The following is a 15,509-nucleotide window of genomic DNA, read 5'->3' on the forward strand; positions in this document are numbered from 1 at the left end:
GTTACATAAGGGGAAACCTGGGTTCATCTTCCAGTTTTATTCCGAGTGAGGTACTCTGTAAGTCATCGGACCCTTCTGAACCTCAGATTACAGGTATATAACCAGCAAATGCCCATAAACCCTAACACTGAAATGAAGACTTGCTTGTTTTATCAATTACTTACCTCCAGCGGAGCTTTCTCTGAAGAATGCCCTAAATGGAATAATGGTCACATTTACTATAGGGATTTCATCTTAGGTCATGACATAGTTTTTGTTGACAGCAAAGCTGCACTTTTTACACATATGCCACCATATTGTACTAGTTCCCATTTAACTACAGGCTAAATGATCACTAAGAATTTTATGGCTACTCCTAGTGACAGCATTTTGCAGAATTCTTGCATTTCTGTAGCATTTTAACAGGGAAACAAAAACCCAAGCCTTTTTCATTTGGATCAGAAAGTACACTCTTTCTCTTATTTGGAATGGATAATTCAAAAACAGATGCTCTGAAATTTGCATCAAGCCATTCAACTTCCAAACCCTGCATGAGAAATTGGCTAACTCAGACAAACGACTGCAGGACTTGATGACTGTTTTAGGTGTCCTCATCAATTCTCATAATACAGGATGGCATAGATGACTTTTTTTTTGATATATATATACATATATATGCATATATATATGCATGTATGTATGTATGTATGTGGGATTTTAATAGAAAAGAAGAAAACATGAAAATTCACTTAGATTTAAAACAACAGAAGGCAGCACATGCAGATCACCTGATGGTCTTACCTTTGCTTTTTCGAGCAATGTTTTTCGTGATTTTAGGATCGTTTGAGGCAAGTGGATCAATTTTTCCTGATGTTTTTGCCAGTTCTAAAGCTGTAATCAGGAAAAAAGAAAAAGTACCTTTGTTGCTCACAGACAATGGGAAGTAGCTTTCACTTACATGAATTCCTTAAAACAAAACCCTGTATTACTTTATCAGAAAGATGTATTAAGCTGTCCATATTAAGAATACTAAAGCCATTGTCTTTATATGCCACACTGTGTATGTGAAGTTAGAGAAGTTTTCTCTTTCCAAAATGAGGGTCTTGAAGATGAAATTCAGTTTGTCATGTTTTATGGCAAATGCTGTTACCTGCTGAGCCATCTAACTCCTTCCTAGCATCTAAATCTCCCAACTATACACAAATTTCTCAAACAGCACAACAGGAATGCTTACTGGAATCCATGCCAGGAGCCATACACCTTCTCCTCATCTTCCCCTTTGACATGTTTATTGTCTTCTCTCTGATTTCTTTTCTTTCTTTGTTTGAGACAGGGTTTCTCTGTGTAGCCCCAGCTGTCTTGGAACTCACTCTGCAGACTAGGCTGGCCTCGAACTCAGAGATCTGCCTGCCTCTGCCTCCTGAGTGCTGGGATCATAGGCTTGTGCCATGCCCGGCCTGCCTTCCTTTTCGTATCACATATATTACAGTCACAACCTCCTTAGGTGATGCGAGGGTAACAAGCTGGGATCTAAACACCAAGCAAAAACTGTATGTAGTTAAAGTTATGTTTTAAAATTCTTTTTTTTTTTCTTTTCTTTTTTTCGGAGCTGGGGACTGAACCCAGGGCCTTGCGCTTACTAGGCAAGTGCTCTACCACTGAGCTAAATCCCCAACCCCTACGTTTTAAAATTCTTAAACTTTCTATGAAGTGTGGGTTCCTGTGTTAAACTGTACATATGAATGATGCATAAAACATAATATGGTGTTGAACAAATGGCTGCTTCTTTGGTTAAGAACCAGATGAAATGTTTGGCTTTTAGGTGATAATTTAAATGTCTAATCTTTGTTTTAATGACACTTGCACTCTCACACTATGACAAGCACACAGAGACTGTATGAGGGAACAGATTTACATCCATAGATGTATGACTCATACAGTGGTACATATTAATCAAATTATCTCACTTCTTTTATCCTTTTTATGATCTGTCTTCGTTATTTCTAACTATGTAATTATGTATGTGCTGTGGCTGGGGCACCAGACACTCCACAGTTGGAGTTACGGGTGTTTGTGAGCTGCCCGATCAGGGTGCTAGGGACCAGCCCTGGGTCCTCTGCAAAGGCAGTCCATACTTTTAGCTGCTGAACCATTTCACCAGCCTACTTCTTTTATTCTTTAAATGGAGAAAGTATAGCTGTATTTAAGTTGCAGCCATCTTACTGGCTTCTATGCTCTATCTGTCACCATCTTTATCTTCTGATTGAAATTTAGCTGAGTTACTCCATGGCACTTCTCTTTCTTAATCTCCTGCTCTATACGTCACTCCCGGTGGTGGTGGTGGTGGTAGTGGTGGTGGTGGTGGTGGTGGTAGCTGTTGTTATTGTTATAGTTTATTTGCTTTTTATGGTCTTGCTTTTTAAGACTTCCTTTGCGTTTGGTCAGAGAGGCTTCTTTTTGTAGTAGACTGTGGTTCTTCAGGGATTTGTAAGGGCTAAGTACTAGGAATAAGTGTATATTCAGTGTATAAGTGTATATTCAGTGTATAAGTGTATATCCAGTGTATAAGTGTATATTCAGTGTATAAGTGTATATTCAGTGTATAAGTGTATATCCAGTGTATAAGTGTATATTCAATGTATAAGTGTATATCCAATGTATAAGCGTATATTCAATGTATAAGTGTATATTCAGTGTATAAGTGTATATTTAATGCTCAGCCATTGAAGTGTCTCCCCCTCCAAGGTCAGGCACCATCTCGGAAAGAAAGCGAGAGCTGGAAGGAAGGGTGGAGAGCAGCTACCATCACACTGACAGGATGCTGCACAAGCATCAGGGGCTGGGATGACCACACATACCCAGCACAGAGCTGAGCCCATCAATACATGTCATGTAGGAGTCAGGGGCTCACACGGTCCTGATGCTTCCTGAGGGTGTATAGGTGTTAAAGAGTTGTTAGTGTGGAGAGCTCACAAGGCCCAATATGTCCCCAAGAATCTGCAGGTAACCACTGGGGAAGGAAGAGACTTTGTTCAGCGCTGTAGCCACTGGTAAGCTGCTCAGTCTTCTAAATAATCCCTTACCCATGTAAATAACCTTAATTATACTTACTCCTTAGAGGGAGGGAGGGAGGGAGGGAGGACTAAAGTATTAGGGAAACTAATTGGGAAAACGGGGGGAATCATCAGAGTTGAGAAGGGACAAAAAAGGGTAAGGTGGTGAAACACAACATACATGTATGCAATGGCATAATGAGGCCCACTGTCATGTATAGTCATTATGATAGTAGAAAAACTCAAAAACAATGTTTTCCTCAAAATCATTCTGCTGCTTGGACCCCACTAACACCGTCTTCTCGGATGCCTGCAGCTCTGTGATTGCCCCACCTTCTTCACAGCCCTCATCCTTTGCAGTGTTCTAGGTGTGCCCGTGGCTCAGACCATGGTCCTCTCTAGAAGACCTAACATTTAGATTACAAGGCTCTGATTTGCTGGATGGAGGGTGGGGGAAGAAAACCTGTCTACCAGTTAAGTCACCGGAGTCCTTTTGGTTCCATATGGACATAAAAATGGATGTTTTAAGGTAGGCCCCACTGTTCTGCTCAGGTGAGCCTTCAAGACTACTGTCTTCCTGCCTCAGCTTCCTGAGTAGCTGGAATTACAGGTACATCTACCACTTCCAATTTCTATCCAATATTAAGTGCTAAGGAGACAGTGAGTGGGAAGTAAAGTGATTTCTATCGATTTTCAAGGACTGGTATCACCACCTTCCATGATTCAACGCCAGAGAACGCCTTTCTACTTTGAGCAACCACTGTTGTTTCCAAGTAATACGATGGAGGTTGGATAGAAATATAATGTATAAGCTTTGAAATCTAAATCTGGTTCTGCAATGCGTCTGTAATTTTAATACACACCATAGGCTCCTCTACATAGACAGGCAAACAGACATATATTACACAATGCATTGACCCTGGCATATAGTACTTGGACTTTCTTTTTAAGTGACAGCAGCTCAGGATGTCTTTGAACTTGTGATACTCCTGTCTCCATGTCTAGAGTGTCAGAATTCTAGGTGTATGGCATCATACCAGTGAACGGCATTATTCTTTACGGAAATATCTCACTGTCTAAATTCTAAGAACCACTGATTTCATCATTCTCTTAAGAATATAGTAAGATGATGATCAGGAGACTGGTGTTAGTCTACAATGACTACATAAGGCAGACAGTAACATACCCAATTTAGTCATCTCTTCAGGGTGTTTTCTGTGTTGAAAAGAATAAACTTTATTCCTACCATCTACAGCAGAGCCATTTCCCAAGGATTCTGAAAAAGAAGATGTAACATGAACTGAGGAAAAGGTTAAGAAAAAATATAACGCTTTAAATAGCTACAATCTAAAATGTATACCTTACTCCCTTTCATTAAAGCTTACCATCAGATAATTATATACACAATATCTTCACATACACGAGGAAAATTCACTGATCTTGTTTATTTGAATGTTAACACATTAAACACTTATAGATTTTTCTCTAGACTGGAGAGATTAATATGAGAACTAAATCACTGAGGTAAAACTATGAGCTGTAAAAGGAGCAACAGTGGGAGCTGGGGATTTAGCTCAGTGGTAGAGCGCTTGCCTAGGAAGCACAAGGCCCTGGGTTCGGTCCCCAGCTCCGGAAAAAAAAGAACAAAAAAAAAAAAAAAAAAAAAAAAAAGGAGCAACAGTGGACAGAAAGGCTATCTTCACTAGTTCTGTTACCCTAGCAAGACAAAATCTGACTTGGAGAAATGGGTCAGTAGTTAAAAATGCTTCCTCGGGGTTGGGGATTTAGCTCAGTGGTAGAGCGCTTGCCTAGCAAGTGCAAGGTCCTGGGTTCGGTCCCCAGCTCCAAAAAAAAAAAAAAAAAAGAAAAGAAAAAAAATGCTTCCTCCTTGTCTAGAGAATCTGAGTTGTACTCCCAACACCTGCATCTGGTAGCCCACAACCCAATGCTCTCTGTAGGCCACAGACACATCTGCACATCCATAAATAGAATAGGAGAAAAGAAAAAACCTCTGAAGTGAGAAACTTTGTAAGTAGAAGGTGCTCTTTTTTCCTGGACATGAAGCCACCATGAGCTCCTGATAAAAGCTTCCTTGGTTGTGCCATAGATAAAAAAATCAAGAAGCTTGAAAGCCACCTAGGGGACAGACTTTATTATAACCTGCTTTTGCAAGAACTATCTTAATTCATTCTAATGGTAAGTACAGCACTGCTTAATCTATTAAGAGCCACTATAATGCTGTGTCTAAGTCTCAAGGTGCATGCCTCAGGTGACTTTACTCCTATCAGACCTTGTTAGTCCCCAACATTACCATCCTGGCTACCACACTTCTAAAGCATAAACCCTGAGGACATACCACAGCACATGTTCTTAGTGAACATACTTTTTTTCCTTACTCTTCCTAAAAATTCTGTGTTAGAAGCAGATGTGGTGGTGTATGCCTGCAATTCTAGCACTTAGGAAAAGGAGATAGATGATCAGTAGTTCAAAACCAGCCTAGGCTACATGATACCAAGACTCAAAATGGCAATCAGGAAAAGAAAAGATCCTTTGTTAAATGTCCCTCTATGTTTTAAAACTTAGGCCAGCAAGATGGCTCAGTGGCAAAGGCACCTGCCACCACAAAGTCTGACAACCTGACTCTGATCATTGGGAAAAACATGTTGAAAAAGAGAATCATCTCCCCCAAGTTGCTCTCTGACTTCCCCATCTGAACACACAAATCAAACAAATTAAATATAACTTTTAAACTGTTGTTTGTTTGTTTTTTTAAACCAAAAAATCCAAACTCAAAACACTAGTGTGTTTTCTTTTATGACAAAAGAGAACTGGAGGAAAAGTTCTACAGTTAAGAATGTTTTCTGGGGATTTAGCTCAGTGGTAGAGCGCTTGCCTAGCAAGCGCAAGGCCCTGGGTTCGGTCCCCAGCTCTGAGAAAAAAAAAAAAAAAAAAAAGAATGTTTTCTAGGAGGGTTGGGGATTTAGCTCAGCAGTAGAGCGCTTGGTGCAAGGCCCTGAGTTCGGTCCCCAGCTCCGAAAAAAAGGAAAAAAAAAAAAAAAAAAAAAAAAGAATGTTTTCTAGGGTTTTGGAGAGATGTCTCAGAGGTTAAGAGCACCCCACTGCTCTTCTAGAGATCCTGAATTCAATTCCCAGCAACCACATGGTGGCTCATAACCATCTGTAATGAGATCTCGTGCCCTTTTCTGGTATGCAGGCATACATGCAAGCAAAACATTGTATACATAATACATAAATTTAAAAAAAAGAAAAAAGAATGTTTTCTATATAATCATGAGGATCAGAATTCAAATCATAACAACCAGGGTTGTGGATTTGGCTCAGTGGTAGAGCGCTTGCCTAGCAAGCACAAGGCCCTGGGTTCGGTCCTCAGCTCCAAAAAAAAAAAAAAAAAAAAAAAAAAAAAAAAAAAAATCATAACAACCATGTAATAAGCAAGGTGTCAGCCAGCCAGGATGTAGTGGCACATTCCTTTAATCCCAGGCATTTAGGGGGCAGAGGCAGAAAGATCTCTGTGAGTTCCAGGCCAGTCTGGTCCACAAAGTGAGTTCCAAGCTAACCAGAGCTACACAGAGAAACCCTTAGAAACACCAAAAATAGGGCTGGGGATTTAGCTCAGTGGTAGAGCGCTTACCTAGGAAGCGCAAGGCCCTGGGTTCGGTCCCCAGCTCCGAAAAAAAGAACCAAAAAAACCAAAAAAAACAAAAACAAAAAAAAAACCCAAAACACCAAAACCAAAGATAGATAACAAAAGAAAGGTAATTAAAACCACTCTCAGATCAGGTTTTTTTTTTTTTTTAAAGACTAAGACAAATGCAGAAAATGGTACTTTCTACGTATTACCTAGACCACCACTCTCTACCTCTAAACATGCATTGGCAAATAACAGGGGAAATTCGTGCTGGGAATGGTTGTGCAATCTTTGAATCTCAGAACTGGGGAGCCAGAAGCAAAAAACCAAACCAAAACAACCCAAAAACCCCAACCCCAATAAAAGACCAACCGCACTACTGTGGGTATGCCTAGGTGGGAGCAACGCTACTTTGATGAATTTCCCTATTTCTACAGAGAGAGCCAAGGAAACAACAACATGACCTAATTTGTAAAGTGATTTTCAAATGTCACTGTCCTCTGCCTTCCTATCTCCTCTGCACATGCTACCAACCCCCATGATGTCCCACCTAAGAGCACGGGACCAAGCAACCAGAGGCTAAATCCCGCCCAATAGCACGTCCCCAAGAAAACACGGGTTGAATCCTCTGAATCCGTGAACCAAAATAAATCTTTTCTCCTCTAAAAGCAGTAATATGCCTGTCTGTGGCACAATAGAATATGTCTATAATCACAACTACTCAGGAGGCTGGGCTGGAGAGGGTCACAGACCAAAGACTGGTTATCTCTCTTTTTTATATTTAAAAAAAAAAAAAATGTTGGGGGCTGGACAGATGGTTCAGTTCCCAGAACCACGCTGGGAAGTTCACAACCACCTATAACCTCAGCTGACACCCTCTCGTGGCCTCCGATGGCACCTGCACATTTGCACACACGTAACTAAAAAATCAGACCTTAAAAAAATGCACCAAAACAAACAACTTGAAAGAAATGCCTTTAGATTGGATGCAAATGGTATATATGACTTTCTAGCCTACTGAGTTATTTTTGTGCATTCTGAAAGCAGCTCATGCTACTAGCTGAAAGCTGGGTGTGCTTCACCCCGACTTGATACCTTGAATATTTCTTCCCAAGACTTCCACGTAGTTCTGATCCTCTAAGACTTCCAGGTCACTTTTCTCTAATTCACATTCTGCCTTCTTTATTACTTTCTGGGGATTGACCAAAAGCTGAACTTTCTCCTTCTTTAATTTAGTTCCTGCAAAAACATACAAAACATTAGAACACAGGGGCCGTGAATTCTTTCTAAGTATTTCATTAGAGTTATCCAGATGGCTGCTTGGTGGGTGAAATGTGCACCGTGCCAGCCTAGTGGAAGCACAGTGGAAGGAGAGTGGTTCTCTGACCACCATGTGCATGTTACATGGATGTCAGCAGACAGACTGCACTAAACGCGTGGTCAGGACATAAAGCTGGGGGAGTCAGTGCTTTCTCTTTCCTTAACCGTACAAAGTCATAGGCTGGAGAGATGGCTCAGCACTTAACAGTGCCGCTCTACAGACGGCCCTAACGCCGGGCGCCATGCTCCAGCTCTTGGGGGGCTGGGGGACAAACAAACAACAACAACAAAAAAAAAACAGTGCTGCTCTAGTAGAGGACCTGGGTGCAGTTCCTAGCACCCACCCGGTGGCTCACAAGTGCCTATAATTTTAGCCCTAGGGTATTCCAATGTGTAGTTCTGGCCTCTGTAGTTTACAGACATACAGGCAGGCAAAAAACATATAAACATTAAGAGAAAAGTGTGTGTAACTAAGTTAAATACACACATAACATGCCCCTTGAATTTAGAGTTAATGGGTAGTTATTTTCCACCACTACTAAGCATTCCATATTTGTTAAGGTTTTATACTGACTCGCAGTTAAATTTCAAAAGAAGCAAACTGAAGCTCAGAGCAGTCTTACTAGGGTGAATATTGTGTATCACAATGTTTTTAAGAACGATGTGCTCCATGCGCATCTCTTCAACCTAAAATCATGCATACCTCCTTCTCTATCCAGAATGTGACTAAGAACATCGTCATCTCCCACAAACTGAACGCTTGGCACCTTGGCTTCCTTTAACCGCAGTGTGCTCATTGTGGCCAACCTAAACAAAACCGGTAAGTCAATGAGATGAAGGGGTCACACCAGTGGTTAAGTTAATTGAACTTATCTGTGAAATGAACACACATTTACTTCATATTTTTAAAGGTAGAACCATACTATGTATTATTCCATTTGTGTGCCTCTCAATGATGGCTTGAGATTGGCACATGGAAGCCAAGCCCTTTCCTCCCCAGCTTGGTTTGGTCATAGTCTTTACCACAGCAACAGAAAACCAAACAAGGACATGCGCTCGGAAATCCCATTTTTACTGTTCCTTCTGGAAAAACAGAACAAAAACAAACAAATACAAACAACCCCCCCCCAAAAAAAACAAACCAAAAAACTAATGGTTATCTCTTACAACTTACTTATCACACAGATCAATATTGCTAGATCTTTGTTAATAACCAGCATAATTCAATGGCTTTTTCTTTACCTTGTAAGGTGCTAGGCATTCTGCGGCTTGACCATCCAGTCACCTGTAACTACAAGTCATTAGGATCAGCCAGCAGGTGAAGGAAAGAACCCCCTCCCACAGCAAAGAGTTAACTGACAGCAGGACTGGAGACAATTACTCTCAGGAAGCTAAAGTGGCTACAGTGGCAAGAAGGGACCAGAACTGCAACAGGCTAAAGAGCCTGAGACTGAGAGAAACATCTAAACTGATCAGAGGCAGGGAAGGCAAGAAAGCTAAGCACTCACTACGAATTTTGTTTTCTGCTGTAGTGTTATTATGTAGCCAAGGATAGCCCTGAGCTCAAAATTCTCCTGCTTCTGCCTCTCAAGTGCTGGAATTATAAGTGCCACAAAACCTAGCTCTTTACAAGTATTCTAATGTAACCTTGGGAACTCTAAGGGAAAAATAATAACTATTTCATCCATACAGTCAGAACCATATTTAGCAAACCATGCCCTTCTTGGGTCATTTTATAAAAAATCTGAGTATATTAGACAAAATATGTAATGCATCTCTATGATACCTGTATGAAGAAACTAACAATTTACACTTGAATAAAAAGGGCTTTTGTCGTTTGATACATTATGTGAGATACTGTATCAGGTACCTTCAGGTACCCCAGAAACTAAGTATGAATAAGTACATTTTTGTATATGTGTGCAATTATTCTACTTTATAAATAAGTAAACTTGTTGGTTAAATATTGAATGATTCACCAAAACTCACACAATTTAGAGACCCAGTTTTGGCTGATTCTTAAATTCCTGGTCAGATGATTATATAGCTTATTCCTTTTCATTTACCTTGTAAAGCACTTCCTGCCACTGGATAAAAATCTTACCCTCTCTGAAAACTACTCATAACATGTCAACACAAAACAAAACATTTGACTCTGATCTTCAAGGCAATGAGAGGAGAGAAAGTGTGGGGGAGGGTCAGACTACAGACTACAAAGAAGAATGCTAAGTTTCATTAGCAAAAGCTACATAATTCTTAAAAGTGCTCATAAGAGTGTTTTGTAGAGCTCTCTGCTCCCAAACCCCGTGGGGGAGAGACCTCACCGCCTGATCAGGTGGGCACTCCTGAGGCTGCAGAGCGGAGGAGACCACCAACACTGCCCATCCCTGGCCCAAGAGGCAACTGTATAAGGCCTCTGGGTTCCCGTAGGGGAGGGCCCAGGAGCGGCAGGATCCCTGCGCCTGAGACACCGTCGGAACCTGAAGGAAACAGACCGGATAAACAGTTCTCTGCACCCAAATCCCGTGGGAGGGAGAGCTAAACCTTCAGAGAGGCGGACACGCCTGGGAAACCAGAAGAGACTGCACTCTGTGCACATCCAGACGCCAGAGGAAAACACCAAACGCCATCTGGAACCCTGGTGCACGGAGGCTCCCAGAAAGAGCGGCGCAGATCTTCCTGGTTGCTGCCGCCGCGGAGAGGACTTAGGCAGTACCCCACGAGCAAACTTGAGCCTTGGAACCACAGGTAGGACCAACTTTTCCCCTGCAAGAAACCTGCCTGGTGAACTCGGGACACAGGCCCACAGGAACAGCTGAAGACCTGTAGAGAGGAAAAACTACACGCCCGAAAGCAGAACACTCTGTCCCCATAACTGGCTAAAAGAAAACAGGAAAACAGGTCTACAGCACTCCTGACACACAGGCTTATAGGACAGTCTAGCCACGGTCAGAAATAGCAGAACAAAGTAACACTAGAGATAATCTGATGGCGAGAGGCAAGCGCAGGAACCCAAGCAACAGAAACCAAGACTACATGGCATCATCGGAGCCCAATTCTCCCACCAAAGCAAACACGGAATATCCAAACACACCAGAAAAGCAAGATCTAGTTTCAAAATCATATTTGATCATGATGCTGGAGGACTTCAAGAAAGACATAAAGAACTCCCTTAGAGAACAAGTAGAAGCCTACAGAGAGGAATCGCAAAAATCCCTGAAAGAATTCCAGGAAAACACAATCAAACAGTTGAAGGAATTAAAAATGGAAATAGAAGCAATCAAGAAAGAACACATGGAAACAACCCTGGACATAGAAAATCAAAAGAAAAGACAAGGAGCTGTAGATACAAGCTTCACCAACAGAATACAAGAGATGGAAGAGAGAATCTCGGGAGCAGAAGATTCCATAGAAATCATTGACACAACGGTCAAAGATAATGTAAAACAGAAAAAGCTACTGGTCCAAAACATACAGGAAATCCAGGACTCAATGAGAAGATCAAACCTAAGGATAATAGGTATAGAAGAGAGTGAAGACTCCCAGCTCAAAGGACCAGTAAATATCTTCAACAAAATCATAGAAGAAAACTTCCCTAACCTAAAAAAAGAGATACCCATAGGCATACAAGAAGCCTACAGAACTCCAAATAGATTGGACCAGAAAAGAAACACCTCCCGTCACATAATTGTCAAAACACCAAACGCACAAAATAAAGAAAGAATATTAAAAGCAGTAAGGGAAAAAGGTCAAGTAACATATAAAGGCAGACCTATCAGAATCACACCAGACTTTTCACCAGAAACTATGAAGGCCAGAAGATCCTGGACAGATGTCATACAGACCCTAAGAGAACACAAATGCCAGCCCAGGTTACTGTATCCTGCAAAACTCTCAATTAACATAGATGGAGAAACCAAGATATTCCATGACAAAACCAAATTTGCACAATATCTTTCTACAAATCCAGCACTACAAAGGATAATAAAGGGTAAAGCCCAACATAAGGAGGCAAGCTATACCCTAGAAGAAGCAAGAAACTAATCGTCTTGGCAACAAAACAAAGAGAATGAAAGCACACAAACATAACCTCACATCCAAATATGAATGTAACAGGAAGCAATAATCACTATTCCTTAATATCTCTCAACATCAATGGCCTCAACTCCCCAATAAAAAGACATAGATTAACAAACTGGATACGCAATGAGGACCCTGCATTCTGCTGCCTACAGGAAACACACCTCAGAGACAAAGACAGACACTACCTCAGAGTGAAAGGCTGGAAAACAACTTTCCAAGCAAATGGTCAGAAGAAGCAAGCTGGAGTAGCCATTCTAATATCAAATAAAATCAATTTTCAATTAAAAGTCATCAAAAAAGATAAGGAAGGACACTTCATATTCATCAAAGGAAAAATCCACCAAGATGAACTCTCAATCCTCATCTTTGATTGGTTTATATACAAGTGTGCAATTTCTAGGCTTGAAAGTAAAATGATGCTATCTGGTGCTGGATAGAGGAGCCTTATTTTTTATTATGGCAGCTTGCTATTTTTGTAACATGGTGATTTGGTTGAACACAATAAAGTACAGTAGTAACTGATCTCCCCCTCTTCCTGGATGAGTGAGGAGATGATTAAATGTTGATGTCAGCATCCATGAGCATATTCAGATGAGCTTCTGCTTCTGTTGAAAAGGATGCTGTGTTTGATTGTGGTCCGAAGCTTTGAAGCACTACTTGGCATCTCCTTCCTTGGAGGTCTCACTGTTTAAACATAACAGATTTGATAGCTTGTTGGTAAAGTGAGGTCCAGCTTGTCTCCACTAGGTCATCTTCATGTGAATCTGGTGGTTATACGGTTTTGTTCTAGGGATATTTCATTTTTTTAATAACGGTTTTAGCTGACATTCATGGAGAGAATGAATCCTTAGAACTGTGCCACTAGTGAAAGGAAATCCTGTCTAGAGTATGTTTCTTTACAAAGCTGTGTCACACCATCCTTTGGGCCCTCTGCTGGAAAAGTAGAATCAAGTCTCAAATAATGCCTTTTAAATTGTATCCTCTAGTATTATAGATGTAGGACAGTACTGTATCATACCTCTGTGGATGTAAAATAGCTTGTACCTGCTTTATGATACGTAGTAGTGACCGTGCTTTATCAGAGCTGTTTTTAATGATGTTGCTCAGAATGTTTTCTTTCCAGATGATGATTGAGAAGCTAATTAAAAAAAAAAAATGGTGCCAGGTACCACAAGAGTAACAGAACTGTGCTGTTTTCTCGGGTTTTGTTTTTTTACTTTTTTTTTTTTTTAATGGAGTATGCTGGATGTCTCTACAGTTTTGTTCAGATGACTGCAGAACCTGGAAAAGCTGTTGCTGCTGTTGATGCATAACACTGCTATTATTGGTCTTTTTATATAAATATAAATATATATATACAGATATATAATTTGAATTTTTTGAAACTTTACCTGTGCTGTCAACTTTGGAAAAAAGTATCCCCGTTTACTGTGTTGAGTTGGCACTGTACAGAAATTAACAGCCATATTGGTCCAGAAATGTTGAACTTAAGTTTTTTCCATTTGTACAGGGGTAACACACTGTATTAAATATGTAAGGTCTTATATACGTGGGTTTGATTACAAAAACTAATAAAGTATTCTCTAAATTAAAAAAAAAAAGAAATCAATAAAAAAAAAAGTGTTTTGTAACTGTATTGTGATGTTCTCAGCCAGGAACTTTGTAGGTGACAGAAACATTGTATTGAAATGTCAAAAAGGCCGGATATGCCTGCTCAGCCTTATTTGTATCCAAATGCATTTATACAACATACCCGATTTTAAAGATATCTTACGTAATGCAAACAAAATCACCCCAGTTGAAATTTCTACCAAGATCTCATAAGAGAATGTCCCCTTTCCCACAATTCCTCAGAAAAACACTACCTAACAAACACACAATAACATATCAATAAGGAAAGCTGACTGGACAGCTCAGTGGACAAAAGCACTTGTCCTACAAGCGTCAGAATGGGAGCTGAGATCCCTGTAGCCGTTCGAAAGTTGAGGAGCGCTCAGAACTGGGAAGGTGGAGAATAGGGATCCCTGAGGCAAGCTGGCTAACCAACAAAGACCGGGTTTCAGTATGACCCAGTCTCAGTTAAGAGCGATCCAGAAAGACATCTAAAATTAACACACACTATCCGCACATATGCACCAACATCCACACGAATGCACACACCCACAATCAACCAATGAAATACAGATATTCACAGTGAACAACTATAACGGATAGTGATTATCTACAGGGTTAAAGGATCAATTCTCTTCACAGTCAACTACAAGGCAGCACCAATTGTTGGCAGTCACACGTTTTCCTCTGGGAGTAAACACAATTTTAACACCAAGTATAGTCCCAAGGAGACCGTTAGGGACTCCTGGTCGGGTCGAACAGAACAGACTTCAGCGGTCATTCTATCCCGCGATCCCTTGGGCCACATCCCTCAGGGTTCCCTCTCCTCTGGCAGAACACTGCCATTTTCGTTACAGTTCCTTACAATTCTCTTTCCAAATAAAGGGCCGTATTAGCCGGAAAGCAAGTATGGTCCGTTCAGGAGACCTCGCGCCACAGGACAGGTTCGGCTTTCGCAGACGTCGCCTCTCACAGATGAGGCACCCTAGAGGGGCTGTTCCCCAGTATCCCCACAGCCTGCGCTCTGCGGTTTCATCATTTCCCGCCACGGTGGGCGAGCTGCGAGGCCACGGGTGGCGGGAGAAGCGCGCAGGGAGCCGCGGCTGCATGAGGAGTGCATCCGAACTCACCTCTTGAGTCAGAGCCGGCGGAAGGAAGAACGGCCGCGAGGCTCACACGCGCGGCCAGCCAGGACTCCAGCCGGCGCGGGAAACCCCAGAACGGCCTGGGGAGGCCGGCGTCCAGGAAAATATCGACTGGCACAAGCCGAACCTCGGAGCCCCAGCAGGGTAATGGAACTGCGCGCAGCACACCGAATCCCTCGCCCGCCCGTGGGCGGTGCCCTAAGAGACCAATGGGGAGCCGAGTCGCCAAGAGCGACGGCGCCCCAAGCCCGTTGACTCGGGCCAAAAGGACTTAGCTCAGTCGGAAAACAGATCCCCCGCCCACCACCACCACCAATAGTGGGTTCCGGGGCTTTCCTTTTCTCTTCCGTTTCCGTTTCCGGGGGAAGGGACCAGATGCGGAGCGCTCTGGATCGCTCCTCCAGAGAGGTACAAGTAGGAGCTAGAGGTCTGGGGGTTTAGGGGAAAGTTCCCGTTTGTATGATTGGTTGGTGTTTAATGTCAATCTTTTTTTTTTAAAGACTTATTTGTTTGTTTATTTATTATAAGTACACTGTAGCTGTTTTCAGACACACCAGAAGAGTGCATCAGATCTCATTACGGATGGTTATGAGCCACCATGTGGTTGCTGGGATTTGAACTCAGGACCTCTGGAAAAGCAGTCAGTGCTCCTAACCACTGAGCCATCTC

The 15,509-nt window shown here is 41.8% G+C and overlaps 1 protein-coding gene across 10 annotated transcripts in view; it reads right to left on the bottom strand.

The window, feature by feature from the left end:
- Orc2 (origin recognition complex, subunit 2) overlaps positions 1 to 15,018 on the bottom strand; it is a 36,288-nt gene extending 21,270 nt beyond the window's left edge. Inside the window, exons 1-7 of one of the 10 annotated variants that reach the window (XM_087565289.1) lie at positions 14,826 to 15,018; positions 9,244 to 9,286; positions 8,705 to 8,808; positions 7,777 to 7,920; positions 4,219 to 4,308; positions 781 to 870; positions 165 to 193 (exon numbers count right to left, since the gene is read on the bottom strand). In XM_087565289.1, coding sequence (XP_087421415.1) covers positions 165 to 193; positions 781 to 870; positions 4,219 to 4,308; positions 7,777 to 7,920; positions 8,705 to 8,798 — 447 coding nt within the window. In that variant the 5' untranslated portion in view covers positions 8,799 to 8,808; positions 9,244 to 9,286; positions 14,826 to 15,018. Of the gene's footprint in view, positions 1 to 164; positions 194 to 780; positions 871 to 4,218; positions 4,309 to 7,776; positions 7,921 to 8,704; positions 8,809 to 9,243; positions 12,769 to 14,560 lie in introns of those variants that run through there. The other 9 variants (XM_087565288.1, XM_087565290.1, XM_087565291.1 and 6 more) reach the window with 9 other exon arrangements.
- Positions 15,019 to 15,509: the final 491 nt, after the last annotated feature.

The sequence above is a fragment of the Rattus norvegicus genome, chromosome 9, assembly GCF_021556685.1.
Source record: "Rattus norvegicus strain SHRSP/BbbUtx chromosome 9, alternate assembly SHRSP_T2T, whole genome shotgun sequence".
Taxonomy (NCBI): domain Eukaryota; kingdom Metazoa; phylum Chordata; class Mammalia; order Rodentia; family Muridae; genus Rattus; species Rattus norvegicus.